A 16,396-nucleotide genomic window follows, 5' to 3' on the forward strand; every position below is an offset into this window, starting at 1 on the left:
AATACAATACCATGAGTCTACAAAAAGGTCATCTCAGAGAAACAGTGCTTATAGCCCTATATTTAGAGGACTGAAGTCAGTAGGAGTTAGACTTGAGTAAGGATTGTACAAATGGGCCCATAGTAAATTGCCTGAAATAATTAAACTTTTCCATACACAGCTATTGTCTTGAAAATTTGTGTATATGTTAAGTCTAGGAAGCCAATGTCTCTGCATGTATTAAAAATCTGGAAGGAGCAGAGAGCTGGTTATTCAGAAAGCTAGAGAAGTATGTATCCCTCTTTGGACAACCTGGAGGGAGCTAAACACAAGTATGGCTAAGAGTACACGAAAAGGGGTAATAATGGCTCTGCAACATACTTGCAATGTAGCTTCTGAAAAGCTCTGATTATGGTGGTAATGTATTGACATATTTATGGGGTTATCAATCAGGTAGGACATGTTAGAACAGTTGTGTTCTGAGATCATGCCTTATAATAAATATCCATTTCCTACTGCCTGAAGAAAAATGCTGCCAGTGGTTCCCCCAGCATGACTGTGGATTCATGAGCCACTTTGTGCTACAAGGGCAACGGGTGTGCTTGGAAAGCTCAGAGTTGGCCGTTGTTTGTTTAGGGATATAGCAAGATCTGTGGGGTATTTGCATTTTGTTCCAAAATGTCTTAGATTTTCAGGCTCTGCAAAGTTGTCAGGCTCTACCCTCTACTACTTTCAGGCTGCCTCAGACTTCGCCCACAAGTGGGGAGCATAGTGATGTGCTTTCTACCCCATGAAACTGCACAATGTTTGTTACACATTTCCCCCCCCCGCCCCGCCCCCATCAGTGGGAATGGAAATATTAGCCCAGAATTCTTAATCTTCATTAGCACTGAGTACATTTCCTATATCCTCTTCTTCTTCCTCCCTGAAGGCATGAATATGTGGGGTCACGAAACAAGACAGTCTTTCACCATAATACTGATGTTCATAAATTCAGGCTGGGAATAAACCTATTGATAGACACCATCTTGAAAAAAATGCTCTCAGGGATATCAGTTAATGAGCTTGGGCAGCCTATGTGCTATACAGCTTCTAATATAATTACATAGTTCTTCCCACCCACCACAGAAAAGGTCTTTGTTTAACGTACAACATGGGACATGTCTTTTAGCCAGTCTCAACTATTTGAGTGCTTAAATTAAGAGTATAGCAAGAAATTGATAGATACATGGTGCAAATGAGTCTCTATCCTTCTCGGCAACCTGTCTTGTATCCTGCTACTCTAGCACCATTGATTTAATATGGGGTTGATTGAGGGACCATAAGAAGTGATTATAGGAGGTGGAGGGGAGAGACAAATTCTGAATTGGTTTCTCTCTCCCACATCCCCATCTTGCAATATTCATTTTTTGTGGATAGTCTTATTTCCCTCCTGTCAAGGTTCCTTCCCCACTCTGAACACTAGGGTACAGATGTGGGGACCTGCATGAAAACCTCCTACGCTTATCTTTACCAGCTTAGGTCAAAAACTTCTCCAAAGTACAAAATATTCCACCCTTTGTCCTTGGATTGGCCGCTACCACCACCAAACAATTACTGGTTGGAAACATCTTTCCCCCCAAAATACTTCCCAAAACCTTGCACCCCACTTCCTGGACAAGGTTTGGTAAAAAGCCTCACCAATTTGCCTAGGTGACTACAGACCCAGACCCTTGGATCTTAAGAACAATGAACAATCCTCCCTACACTTTTTCCTGGGAAATGTTGGATAAAAAGCCTCACCAATTTCCATAGGTGACCACAGACCCAAACCCTTGGATCTGAGAACAATGAAAAAGCATTCAGTGTTTTACAAGAAGACTTTTTTAATAGAAATAGGAGTAAATAGAAGTAAAGAAATCCCCTCTGTAAAATCAGGATGGTAGATACCTTACAGGGTAATTAGATTCAAAACATAGAGAATCCCTCTAGGCAAAACCTTAAGTTACAAAAAAAGATATACAGACAGAAATAGTTATTCTATTCAGCACAATTCTTTTCTCAGCCATTTAAAGAAATCATAATCTAACACATACTTAGCTAGTTTACCTACTAAAAGTTCCAAGACTCCATTCCTGGTCTATCCCCAACAAAAGCAGCATATAGACAGACACACAGACCCGTTTTTCTCCCTCCTCCCAGCTTTTGAAAGTATCTTGTCTCCTCATTGGTCATTTTGGTCAGGTGCCAGCGAGGTTACCTTTAGCTTCTTAACCCTTTACAGGTGAGAGGAGTTTTCCTCTGGCCAGGAGGGATTTTAAAGGGGTTTACCCTTCCCTTTATATTTGACATCTCCTGTCAGGGTTCCCTCCCCACTCTGAACTCTAGGGTACGGATGTGGGGACCCGCATGAAAGACCCCCTAAGCTTATTTTTACCAGCTTAGGTTAAAAACTTTCCCAAGGCACAAATTCTGCCTTGTCCTTGAACAGTATGCTGCCACCACCGAGTGATTTAGACAAAACATCAAAAGGACCACTTGGAGTCCTATTCCCCCAAGCCCTACACCCCCTTTCCTGGGGAAGGCTTGAGAATAATATCCTCACCAACTGGTACAGGTGAACACAAACCCAAACCCTTGGATCTTAAGAACAAGGAAAAATCAATCAGGTTCTTAAAAGAAGAATTTTCTTTAAAGAAAAGGTAAAAGAATCACCTCTGTAAAATCAGGATGGTAAATACTTTACAGGGTAATCCGTTTCAAAACATAGAGAATCCCTCTAGGCAAAGCCTTAAGTTACAAAAAGACACAAAAACAGGAATACACATTTCCTCCAGCACAGTGAATTTCACAAGCCAAAACAAAGAAAACCTAACGCGTTTTCTAGCTAGATTACTTAATAACTTCACAGGAGTTGAAGGGCTTGCATCCTTGATCTGTTCCTGGTAAAGGTATCACACAGACAGACACAAGCGTTTTCCCCTCCCTCCAGATCTGAAAGTATCTTGTCCCCTGACTGGTCATTTGGGTCAGGTGTGAGCTAGGTTACTTGAGCTTCTTAACCCTTTACAGGTAAGAGGATTTTATAGTACTGTATCAGAGCTTCTTAACCCCTTCCCTTTATGTTTGACACCTTAATCCTGGTGAGAAAATTTAGTATTTGGCCCAATATCTTTGTTCTGTTTCTTAGTTCCATGTTCCCTTTGTGAGCTGTCAGCTGGAAGCACAGGGGATCAAGGACTTTTAAGGTTTCTTTCTGACTGGCTGTCATTTTTTCTGGCAACCTGTCACCACTCCCCAGCCATACCTCAGGGAAGAACAGTGCATGCTCATGGTCTCCATAGCATCCAACATGCTGTGTAAGCAGCGTATGTTTGCCACTGAGTGATGATTTCCTCTTCAAGATTTTTCTAATATTCAGTGACTGTGAAGCCTGGCACTTGGGAGCCTCCTGGACCCAGTATTTGGCTTATAGAGAACCTGGATGCAGTGCAATACTATTTATTGCAAAATAAATCAAAGTCCCCAATTGTTTTCATTCATTGCAGTGTCCAAATTGCAATTTTTCATGTAGTGAACTTCCACTTAGAGCGAAAGTGGTCTTCAAGAAAAAAACGCTTAACTGTAAGAGGGTCCCTGGGTGTGTGTTCTCACTTGGCATGTACCATATCATATGTGTACATTTGTATTTTTGCATGTGGCATGTGTGTAATAATAATCCAAATAATTCATTGCGCCTGCTCTAAAAATGTAGTGTCTTACGATGGGACTCTTTTTAAAAAAAAAAAAAAGATTTACTATGGAAATTCATGGGTGAGGGGAAAGAATTTGTAGATACTGCCTCCCTAATGCACTCTGCTCTTTCTAAATTATATGTCTAGTGAGAAGGCGCTTAGAAGGGAACAGCAATGAAATGTCACAGGACAACAGCTTCACTGAGGACATAGACCTCACATCAGAGGAGTCACCACTGCCTGTTGTATCTGATGTGGCACAGTAAGTGGAAAAATGGCTTTTACTGCATAATATAAACATCAGCTAATGGTGGGGGAAAATTCTATATACTGAATAGAAGTTCTTTGCATGTTTTTTTTAAACACACTTGCAGTTAGCTTAAAGCTAAGAGCTGTTACTCGGTATAATGTATTGGGACAGAAAAAACTGTTCTTTAAGCCATAGTTAGATCTGATGTTTTTGGTTTGTGACTTCATCTTTTGAGTCCAGTAAAAATGTTTCCTGAGACTGATTCTCAAGGGCCGCTTCATAAATTCAGGCACGTTTCTGAATGGGTCTGATCTCCAAAATCCCCTGAATGCATTGAATGTCCATTGTAGGTCATAATGAAACACTTGTGTGTGGACATGACCTGAAAGGAAGGAAACTACTGTTGAAGTGAGCTGTAGCTCATGAAAGCTTATGCTCAAATAAATTGGTTAGTTTCTAAGGTGCCACAAGTACTCCTGTTCTTTTTGCGAATACAGACTAACACGGCTGTTACTCTGAAACCTACTGTTGAAAGGACAATTGCAGTGAAATGTTTGCCTCCAAGAGGAAATGCACTTGTGGGATGTTACCCCAAAGGTAGTGTAGACACTTAAACAGCTATAAGTAAAGGAGTACTTGTGGCACCTTAGAGACTAACAAATTTATTTGAGCATAAGCTTTCGTGAGCTACAGCTCACTTCATTAAACAGCTATGTTCATAAAGGAATTATGTGGATATACTTAACAGGGAAACAGCGCTTTCCAGAATTAGAGGGTAGAATAATTTAATGCAGTTCTAACTGTCACTGGGTAGGACCTGAGGAGCATGTCTACACTCAGTATCCATTGCAGGGATTCTGATTTCCTGAAATTGCTTATCCTATCGCTTACCTTTTGGTATCACAAGTGCATACATCAATACCATTTGATAAAACCACACCGCACATTGGCAACTTGGCAGCTGTGCATTCAGGGACTCCAAAACATCCGTCCTATCGTGTTCAAGTCTCTTGCTAAATGTGGTGACTTTGGGGATAACTTTCAAACCTGGGGAAGCACATTGGTGATTGTAGCTGGCACTGACTGAACCAGTGAAGCTGTGAGGCTTGTGGCTTTGTGTAAAGCTGAAGTGCAACTAATGTAATCTATACTTATTTAGCCAGACCTCAGCAAAATGCCTCATCCTAGGTGCTGCAATCAATACTTGTGATTAAAAACTCCTGTGATAGCAGTGGTGTGTGGCCAAAAGGTACATTACAAGAGGTGCAATCTCTAGGCATTCTACACAATGTCTTTTTCTTAAATTACTTTGTCTCGTGTAGACAGAGCAGAAGGAATCTCAAATCTCTTCTGGCCATGTGTAGTGCTTTTACTTGTATGTCCTTCTCAGGGATAAGGAAGTATTGGTTTTTCATCCGAGAAATCCATGAAGAATAAATCTTGCTTCTTAATATGTGAACGTGTTATTAAACTAAAAAGTGATGGTGGTTTTTAATGTCAAATGTGAAAACTAGCCTGTTTTCACATTTGGAAAGGAAAGTATGAAAGTGGCTTAGTGAGGAAGTTCCATGACTGAGCCTTTGGAGTATGACCAGTAGATGGCTGGAAAATAAGGTTACATTTACATTTTTTGCAGTGAAGTTGTAATTTGCTAAACTCTCTGGTACTCCATGTGCAAGCGACTCTTGCATTTGAGTTATCTTCTTCCAAGTAACGGGGGGAGGGCTAAAAGCCCTGTTTTGTGAGTTAGATACAGTGAGATTACATTTCAGCTGCTATTGGGTGCAGAACAATGTTATTCCCAGCACAATGTTGTACATATTTGTCAGTCTAATGTAATGTATTGCCTAGTAAAAATCTAAAGAATGGCGAAGTACTGATGAAAGAATGCTACAATGAACTAATAAGATTTGCAGTATTGTTGCTCCATTGTATTCCATAGCAGATATGTACTATAAAAGATGTACACAGCACATCAGTTCACAGGAAAGATGGAATTCCAGTTGGAAATATTTTTCAGGGTGAGGCAGAGCTGTTAAAGGACTCTTATTGCAAGACTGGAATTTGCCTCTTTCTAAAACACTTGGTGTGACACTACAGTTTGATTCCTCTTCTTCAAGAGGAGGAATCCTTTCCCAGCAACCACCTCTAAATCTTCAGTGTGTGTTGAGCATATTGTTTTCAAATTGCTAATTGTAGGAGTATAGAGTTGGATCTAGGAGCATGCGAGGCAGCTGCTGGAGAAGATGGCCTTGAAATTAACTTACCGGTAAATGTTTTTTTTGGGGGGGGAGGGAGAAGCTTTTAGCTTTTTATGTTGTATACAGGTTTAAAAAAACACTAGGATTGAATGTTTTCACATTTTTTACAAATATTTACGTGAAAACCAGCATTGGTTAGCTAAAAATTGGCAATTAAATAAATCCATTATGTATCTGTTATAAATCAGATGGGGTAAAGATATACAAAAAAATTTGGTACATTAGCTCTTTCCATCCCACAGATAAAGGATCATGAATAACAACATCACAGTAAAAGCTGTTTTTTACCCATGAAAGCTTATGCTCAAATAAACCTGTGAGTCTTTAAGGTGCCACCGAACGCCTCGTTGTTTTTGTGGATACAGACTCACCCGGTTGCCCCCCTGATACCTGGCTGTAAAAATGCTGCCATGTGCTGCTGTTACCTGCTTTCCTTATTTGTGTACTCCCAGCTGTAGCAGCTAATTCTTGAATTTAGCAGACACTTAATGAAGCCCTTACAGTTTAACGGGGGGGTGTTCTAAATTTTTAAAGAGGCACTCATTATTTAAGTCAGTTTTTTTAAAATAGCCATATGGAGCCCCATAGCAAACAAAAGTTTTGTGGATTTAGTCAATAATAAAGATAGTGAATTGCATGGTAACTTACAGTTTAAGAGGTGAGATTTGAACTCCTGGTCCCCTCTTTCAAAGTTCAAGGAATTTTTCTAAGCTTAGAGGTATCTGGTGAAAATCTCCCCACCTTGCCCACTGTAAGTGAATGGCATTCACCCTGCAGCAGATTTGTCATCAGATTAAAATTGAATGGGTTTGCATTTTGTGACTAAAAAGTTATAAAAGTCTTTGAAGATAATCGCTCCCAATGTGCAACTGATATTCTATGAAACAGCACAAGAAAAGCAACCATGTGCCAAAGAACAGATTCCAGAGGGTTTTAGATGGCTTGCAAAAGGAGACAATCCAGTGGGGGGAAAAATCACCAAAGCAATTCATTTTTCATCAAACAACCATGGAAATCAAAATTGCTCAGTTTCCATTCTGTGATTTTAGTTTCTGCTGGTTCAATAAGATTTGATCTATAACCTGTGTTAGAGTTCAATTTTAACAACTTTAACTATGGTGAAACTATTGCTGATACAAGAGCAGCATGATAATCATTAGTGCTTGAATAGCAACTTTAGGATGGTTGTGTTGTTCGGTTTAGAAAGATTTTAGTAATAACATTTAAAAATCAACAAGGAAGGTTGTTTAGCAAATGCAACACTTGTACTAACATAATAGGCCATTTTAACAACCATGTTGGTTCATGAATTTAGATGGATTTGTACAATGACTGGTGCGTACTGTGATGCTATACTGTACCTGAATGAAGCTACCCTAAAGCATCTAAATACAGATTTAATCAAGGGGCTCTTCTGTGTTTACATGAAGCTTGGACTTTGAAATTCATGCATGCACTATAGAATATTTGGTATTTAGCCAAAACACTGTTAGATCTGCAAAAGAATTGTTTATGTAAGCTAACAAGGTGTGTTTTTCAAAGTAAAACGTGTTTACTTTAAACTGGTAAATGTACCAACATACATAGGGGCCTCATCCTGTTGGCTCTACCCATGTGATTGTCCCACTGGCTTTAAGTGGACTTATATGCATGAATGGGGCAAGTAAAACTTGATTCACATTTACTGGGGAAGCCAGAGATGCAGCTAAAGGAATCATTCAGGTAGATAATATCCTTACTGAAAAGTGTGACTTGCTGGGTGAACAAAACATTTTAAAAAGTACCTAAACATGCATTTACATGTCATAACCATTAGTATATCTTTACAGTAGAGATCATGATGGCTAAATGAAATCATAATCATGTTCCAACTTTCTATAAGGTTTTTCTCCTTAATATGGTTGAAACCATGACAACCACTAATGTAATTAATGTAAATTTTCTTTTTCTGGGAAACCAAAACATGCTAAAGACCACTGGGGTCATGAACAGGTGTCAGGGGTTTATGACAGCCGTTCTTTTTCTTGATCTCCAAATAAGAGGAGGGACCCAGTTAAATCCCTGCTAGATGGGAAAGGATTTCTGGCGGGGAGGGGGCAGTGTCCCAATATGGAGAAAGGTTGAAAAGCACTGCTTCAGGCTATGAGATTCCCTAGTACTCTGGAGCACAGTTGTATAATTTTAACTCTGTACTCAGGTGAAATAAATTCCTATCCATACTGGTCAGGGATATTGTATGAGAATCATTAGCAGCAACTGTGTTCAAACATGATCATTGATATCCGTTATTTAAGTTCCAGTAATGCTGTTATAAATCCATGCATGCCTCTCAATGTCAAATGCATGTCTGGACTGAGGACGCAGTATGGTATTTCATTTAAAAAATGTTAGGTTTATGCATGTTAAATTGAATCAGATTCTGTCAATATGTTTTGCTACAGTACATCTGTAATAAATGGGAATGTACAGGGAACATGCTCAACACAAGTAGGGAATAGAAATGCAACATTTTAAAATTTTCTGTTAAAAACCATGCTATATCATTGTTCTGAGTTGTGTTTTTCATTTTTAGTGTCAAGAACACAAATTTTCATCATGATGTGTTAATTTCACTTTTAGGTAAACACAATTCTACTTAATATACCATTATAGCAAATACACATTAATGTAGTCAGCTTGTCTGACAACTGTAGCATGTCCTTATGCAAATTGCAAATTTAAGTATTCTGCATTTGTGCAAACCCTAATTACGGAGCTCCTGTTCTGACCAACATACCCAAATAATGGATATCCTTAACACGCATTATTTGTCCTATCTTTTAGCAGAAGTGTAAGCAGGTAAGTGTTCGTATGTGATATACCTATCTCTTGGTGTGACCCTACTTGAAACCCCTTCATTTTGTATATGTATTATATACATACATACATACCCTACACTACTGTGTCTTGAAATTTGTGATGGGGCTGCATAATTTCTTTTGTTTTGTTCTTCTTGAAAGCTACATTTTCACTCAGAGTTCTGCTTGTTTTAAATAAAATATTTAGTGTAAACATTAACTCACATTGTATGCCAACACATCATAAATCTTCCTTACAGAAGGTCACCTGATATTAAAATATAGCTTTATTTTTTATATGAGATGGACTACGCAATGTGAATAGTTCCACTTTATTGCCCATTTAAGAGAGAGATGCATTTTACCACTAATGGGACAAATTCTGATTTCAGTAACGCAACAAAGTCGATGAGTTTTACGAAGATAAAACTGAGAGTAGAATTCAGCCTAATATCTAAATGTAATGAAGCTTCCTAACTCTTCAATTAAATAAAAACAACCCCCCAAGGGTTTCTCATGACAGCTATAATCCCTGCAGATTTAGGATGACATCCTGATAATAAAACTATATAGAGAAGGCCTTATGTGACACAACTTTCGTTGATTTCAACAGGGCTGCAGGATCATGCTCCTAGTAATTCTTTATTTCAAAGCCTCTAACTTATCTTTTTTTACACTTAGCTGTTGATGCATCCATTAAACTTGATACTTCAGATCAGTAGCTGTTTTTAAAAAAAAAATCTGAACAAAGCTGACTTCTGAAATCTGGGAATCATGTAGGAGCAAATCCTTTTGTCTGTGCACAGGTTGGGTAGTAACCAGGGGATGGTCAACTAGGTCCATTGGGGTCAGAAATCCTCCCTGCTGGGCTATGGGGTGATAGGAGAGCTGTGTTCAATAATTCCAGTAATCCCTGCATGCATTGTGGTTGTGTGTGTGTTGTCGTGCATCCGTTGACCATGCCACTTAATCTCCATTCCAATCCAATGTCTGTTGAGGTTCAGTGTGCTATCACAGAACAGTTTTATGATCTGCAAGTGGGGCAGATTGTGTGAGATCTTGGCATCCTGGTCACCTTACTTCTGATTGTGCTGTGATCAGGATACTCTTCAAAGTATGAAGGTGCTGGGGGGCAAATAGGATGTGCCTATTCCAGAATATCATTAATATCATTAGGAAAGCCAGCACAGTGGCTTGCAGATCTGTCCAGGTTGCTGCTTTAAGATGACCTTTGAATGCCATTTCCAATATTGGTGAGAGTGGATGTGTGTGATGTTGGCACTGCATGCTGGCAGAATGCTAAGAGAATGCCTGCTTTTATACTGGAAAAAATGTGAAGGAAAAATACATTTAAAAAGAAAATGTGGAGCAAGCTTGCAACACGGCCGTAGGTTAATCACTTTCAGAGTGCAAATGCAGCTGCCAAGGTGCCTGCCACGACACCACAATTGCCCATGGTCCAGATAAAATGCAGCCAAGTGCACTGCTTCAAACATACAGGGAACAGAGGCAGCATATTAAAAAAAGAAAATGTATTATGTGGCTGGCTGAAATTTTCTTTGTATATCCGCTCTCGGTCCTCAGCTGATGTTAATCACCATAGCTGACAGAAGTGGAGCTACACTAACCAGCTGAGGTTCTCACCTATTAAAGTTATAATAGCTTCCATAAATAGGAATGAGGTTGTTTTTTAGTTAAAAGTCAAATATTGTCAGACTTGGTTAACCTGAGCCAGTTACTAAGCTCTAGCATTTGGAGTGTGTGTTTTAAAGAACAGTAAGTATTGAGATTGGCCTGTCAAATGCAATCACCTGTAACACTGTGTAGTCATCCCATTTTTCAGACAGCCAGGCATTTAGGGAAGCCAGTGTGGAGTAAACAAAGTGTGACTCCATTAGTTAGTACATAGAGTACACGTTTTCATCTGTTGGAAATCTATAAAGAGCTGTTGTAAAGGAGGTGCAGGATGCATTTATGGACAACCTATCATGTACACTTAGTTTTTGAGAATTACATGTTACTACTGTATATTGCCTTGTTTGCTACGTAGAGGATTATCATATCAAATTGCACAATACTGTAGATTTTGTGTTCACTGAATGAAACTTTAGATCTTGCAGTTCTTGTTTATAGTATTCAAAACTTTGTTTTCACGCTAGTCTCTTTGTGAAATAGGCACTTGTTCCATAGCCAGTTATAGAAATGTAGTTACTTTCTTGAAATCAATTGATTTCCTTATTCTGAAAATGTACAGAAACAGTTTTTAGGGGAACTTCTTCATCAGACCTCAATCCTATTGGTACCTCAAGATAATGCATAGAGTTTTATTTCTTTATCATGTTACAACACCCTGAGATGAAGAGGGTTCGTTGAGTTATGTCTTCACTAGAGCTAGAGGTGTACTTTACAGCCTGAGTTAGATGTACATGTGCTAGCTTATCCGTGGCAGCTTGGTTGGGTAGGAGGAGCTAGTCGCTTCATATACAATGCCATCTGGGACCCTAGGTACTTGGGTATCTAGCCTATCCCACTGCCCATGCCACCATGGCTACATGGCTATTTTTAGCAGACTAGCTTGATCAGAGATGGCATGCATATATGTCCCTTGACTACAGAGTACTGAAGACTCCATTTTGTGTGTTGACTTGAGAGCATTAGCTGTCTACTGAGCACAGTAGACCACCCCTACACCTGGAGATAGGACAGCAAAGGCTTGTGGCCAACTCATTGTACCTGAATGGAAGATTGGCCCTTTGCAGCAAGCTCCAAATCCACTACCTAATAAAGCCTGCAGGGGATACTTGGAGCAAGGGGGCTGTTCATTGTACTGACTTAGTTTGTAGGCTGTTAGTGTTTCTTCTTGTGTGGTTGGTTGGGTCCTCTTTTATTTGACATCCTTGATTCCTTTGTCTGCTCTTTCCCCCTTCTTTTGATGTATCCCTATTCTTTCAGGAGAAAAATGTTTATCCTTATCTGTTGGTCCCTGATTCCATGTCATCATAAACTGTAATATCCTAGAGGTCTTGGTGGTTATTAGTTTATGCCCCTGGTGGATAGATGGAGGCACCTCATGCAAAGAGACCCTTGCTTATTGGACCTACAGTGTGTCACTGGGCCCCTGAAGAGGGAGGAATGAGGAGATCTACAACTTTTGGGGATTGAGGTGTCCCAGGTGTGGGTTACTGATCAGTACATTATGGAAGAAGATATGGCACTTCTTTTTTTAAGTGGCCTTTCTGTGCTATGCATTTTGGATACCAGTGTTCTTACACAGCGGTCATGCAACTGGATCTGCACAGGCAGAGAGACAGTGATTTCAGTGGAACTCTGCATGGGTGTACGGGACCACTGTGCAAAGTTCCATCAAAGTTAGAGGAGCAGTGCACATGCATAAGGGTCTGTCCACATGGATCTGGGTGCAGGATTTTGGCAAAGCACACTGTTCACCCCCAGCTAGCTTTATAGTTGAAAATTCTAAGCAAAAGATGCTTTCAGTGTCCCCAACCCTACGGCAATGATAAGACTGTATGGTCAAGCCAACACTCTTTGACATGTGCCAGAGTTAACCTCTAGTAAGCAAATGCAAAGTTTGACCCATGGTTTGTACCGAAAGATTACACCAAACTGATCACAGAATATCATGTCTTTTGTGAAAATATCTACACCACCAGCTCTAAAAATGTATGTCCCTTTGTTTCAGAATTGTCCTGTGCAAGTTTAAAAATTTTCTGTATAATTTTTAATCTTAAAGTAATAATGTGGTATACTGTAAGTCAGCATTGTTGGGCAACTGTGGTTGAGTATGCATGTTGTAGCTCAATAAGGTCATGTAAAGGTAAATGTCAGTTGGTCTTTCTTAACGTAAAGCAGCGTAATGCTGTGGTTTAGCAATCATCACTTTGGTTCTCTTGGGAGGAATTCTTTAGAAGGTGAGAGCCGCATACAATGAACATGAGTGGTAACTGCATTTAGCTGAACAGCTGTAGTAATAACTCTTTAGTGGAATGGAGTGCCAGTAAAGTGATCCCCCATTGGAAAATGGGATCTTAATTAATTTTCATGGGTTCAGACCAAGACTAACAGTTGCTCTTCTTTCAAAGGGCCCTATCCACAGTGGGGATCAAATCAAGTTAAGGAACAGTGTGTGTAAACACAGATCCAGCTAAAACAAGTTCTACACACAATTTTCAAATATGGTTCTAAGTTTTTTATGTGGCTTGGCTGCATTTATGCTAGCTGACCATATCATATTAGGATCAATGCTTCAAACAAATGTAAATATGCTTCTTTAATTCAGTCTGAGGCCTTAAAGTTAGAAGCATAAACTAAGATCTGAATATGAAAGCAACCACATTGCAAAAAACAAAAAACAAAAAAAGCGTTATTTGCCTTCAATTCATACCTAGCATCAGAAGTAGCTCTTACTGTATGAAAAAGTGGTCTGATTTGTGAAATCGTGTTCAGAACGACTCCGTTTTGCTATGTGGCTGTTGCACCCACACCACTCTCAAATCAACATTCTTAATCCTTGTAACAGGGTTGCCGTGACCCAGCACTCCTGTTCCTTTGACTCAGCCCCTTTAAACTCAGCATTCTGGGAATCACCTTTCCCAGGAAGGTCCATGTGCAAACTATTCCAATGTGAAGGAAAGACAGGAAGAATAGTTAAAGGCAAAGATGGCTTCATCAGAAGCTCTTTCATGACCTGAAAATCAAAAGATTATCCTACAAAAAGTGGAAATATGGATGAATTGACAGGGAAGAGTGCAAAAGAATAGCACGAGCATATGGGGACAAAATCAGGAAGGCTAAGGCAGAAAATGAGTTACGTTTAGCAAGAGACATAAAAGGCAATAAAAAGAGGTTCTTTAAATACATTAGGAACAAGAGGCTTATGAACGTAATTGTAGGTCCTCTGCTTTCCATGGAAGGAAAGCTAATAACTGACATCAGGAGGGCTGAGGTGATTAATGCCTATTTTGCTTCCGTTTTCACTAAAAAGATTAATGATAATCAGATACTCAACACACTTAATATTAACAACAATGGGAAAGGAGCACCAGCCAAATTAGAGGAAGAACAGGTTAAAGAATATTTAGATAAGTTAGATGTATTCAAGTTGGTGGGGCCTGGTGAAATTCATACTAGGTTACCTAAGGAACTAGCTGAAGCAATCTTGGAATCATTAGCCATTACCGTCAAGAACTCATGGAGGACGGGTGAGGTCCCAGAAGACTGGAGAAGGGCAAACATAGCACCTATCTTTAAAAAGGGGATCCCAGGGAACCCAAGGAACTATAGACCAGTGAGTCTAACTTTGGTAAAAGTTACTGGAACAAATTATCAAACCATCAATTAGTTACTAAAGGTTCACTGTCAAACTGGTGGGTGTATCTAGAGGGGTTCCTCAGGAGGTCAGTTCTGGGTCTGGTACTAATCAATATTTTCATTAATTACTTATAAAATGTGTGGTTGACACAAAGCTGGGAGGGTTGCAAGCACTGTGGAGGACAGTATTATAATTCAAAATGACCCTACAATTCTTCTGAAATCAACAAGAGGAAATTCAATAAAGACAAGTGCAAAGTACTACATTTAGGAAGGAAAAATCAAATACACAACTACAAAATGAGGAGTGACAGTTAGGTGGTAGTACTACTGAGAAGGATCTGAGGTTTCTAGTGGATCACACATTGACTGTGTGTCAACAATGTGATGCAGTTGCAACAAAGGCTAATATTCTGGGGTGTATTAACAGGAGAGTAGTATGTAAAACACAGGACGCAATTGTCCCACTGCACTTGCTGCTTGTGAGTCCTGAGCTGGAGTTCTGTGTCCAGTTTTGGGTGCCACACTTTAGGAAAGATGTGGATAAATTAGAGTCCAGAGGACAGCAACAAAAATGATAAAAGGTTTAGAAAACCTGACCTCTTGAGGAAAGGTTTAAAAAAATGGGCATGTTTAGTCTTGAGAAAAGACTGAGGGGCAACCTGATAAGTCTTCAAATACGTTAAAGTCTCCTATAAGGAGGACAGTGATCAGTTGTTCTCCATGTTAATTAAAGGTCGAACAAGTAGTAACAGGTTTAATCTGCAGCAAGAGAGATTTAGGTTAGATATTAGGAAAAGCTTTCATAATACGGTAGATTCCTCTTATTAGCAACCCCTCGGCTGTCAGCAAAAAGTTGTTATCCAGCAGTTGCTTATAAGAGGAAGGAAGGTTTGTGAGACAGTAGCCAGGGAACAAAGTGCTGGGAGGTGCCTTCCCTGGCCGCAGCCCTGCAAACCTGCCCATAGGGAGGGCAGCAGCAGGGAGAGGGGATGCAGCCCAGATGTCGGGGCTTTCTACAGGGAGTGGAGGTACAGGAGCCTGTGGGGCTGCACCCCAGCATACCTCTCCTTGATGCTCTCTAGGGGCTGGAGCTCAGCACATCCCAGTGCTTCCTTCCTTGCATGCAGTGTTCCAGTGGGGCGCAGTCTGGAGAGTGTAGGGAGAAGGCGCTGTGCAGTTCTGACATCTGGGCAGAAGCTCCTCTCCTTGCCTCTGCCCTGCCCTCAGTCTGCCCTCCCAAACTGCAGCCACTTATTTCCTGTGTGGTCCCTGCACGTAGGCAGGTTTGCTGGGCTGCAGTCCCAGAAAGAAGAACTCTGGGCTAAGCACTGGTCGCAGGCAGGTTTGCAGGGCTGCAGCCCAGGAAGGCTTGTCCTCGCACAGGGATTCTCAAACTGCCGGTCAGCACCCTTCAGGGGGTTATGAGCTGTCAGCCTGCACCCTAAACCCCACTTTGCCTCCAACATTTATAATGGTGTTAAATATCTTAAAAAGTGTTCTTAATTTATAAGGGGAGGGGTTGCACTCAGAAGCTTGCTATGTGAAAGGGGTCACCAGTACAAAAGTTTAAGAACCACTGTCTAGCAATTCCTTCTCTTTCTGCAGCCTCACAAAGATGCCTGTGGTTTGTCCAAAAAAGTTGCTAATAAGAGGCATGACATTGCAAATATCTGAATCTCATTAACATTGACATTAATGGGATGGGATTGGTTCAGAGATGACAAGGGGGGGCAGGTCATGTACCCTTCTGTTTTTGCTGCTTGGTTTATACTGAGCATGCTCAGTAACACAACTGAAGCTGGCTGCCCTCACTCTGCCCCCCCACTGTCAGCAGGCACAGGTCGTCTCTGGACTGGTTCCTGCAATATGTTGCCATTAATCATAAGTTGCTAATACTAGAATTGCTGTTAAGTGAAATCTACTGTATAAGGGTAGTTAAGCTCTGGAATGGACTTCCAAGGGAAGCTGTGGAACCTCCATCATTGGAGGTTTATAAGAAAAAGTTACACACACCTGTAAGGGTTG

At 40.3% G+C, this 16,396-nt stretch overlaps 1 protein-coding gene across 1 annotated transcript in view; it reads left to right on the forward strand.

Annotated features, from left to right (window-relative positions):
- LOC140907760 (potassium voltage-gated channel subfamily KQT member 1-like) overlaps positions 1-16,396 on the forward strand; it is a 744,155-nt gene that overhangs the window by 149,749 nt on the left and 578,010 nt on the right. The window contains exon 14 of the mRNA XM_073334512.1: positions 3,881-3,921. Within this exon, the coding sequence (XP_073190613.1) occupies positions 3,881-3,921 (41 nt within the window). The remainder of the gene's footprint in view (positions 1-3,880; positions 3,922-16,396) is intronic.

This window comes from Lepidochelys kempii, chromosome 1 (assembly GCF_965140265.1).
Source record: "Lepidochelys kempii isolate rLepKem1 chromosome 1, rLepKem1.hap2, whole genome shotgun sequence".
NCBI lineage: Eukaryota > Metazoa > Chordata > Testudines > Cheloniidae > Lepidochelys > Lepidochelys kempii.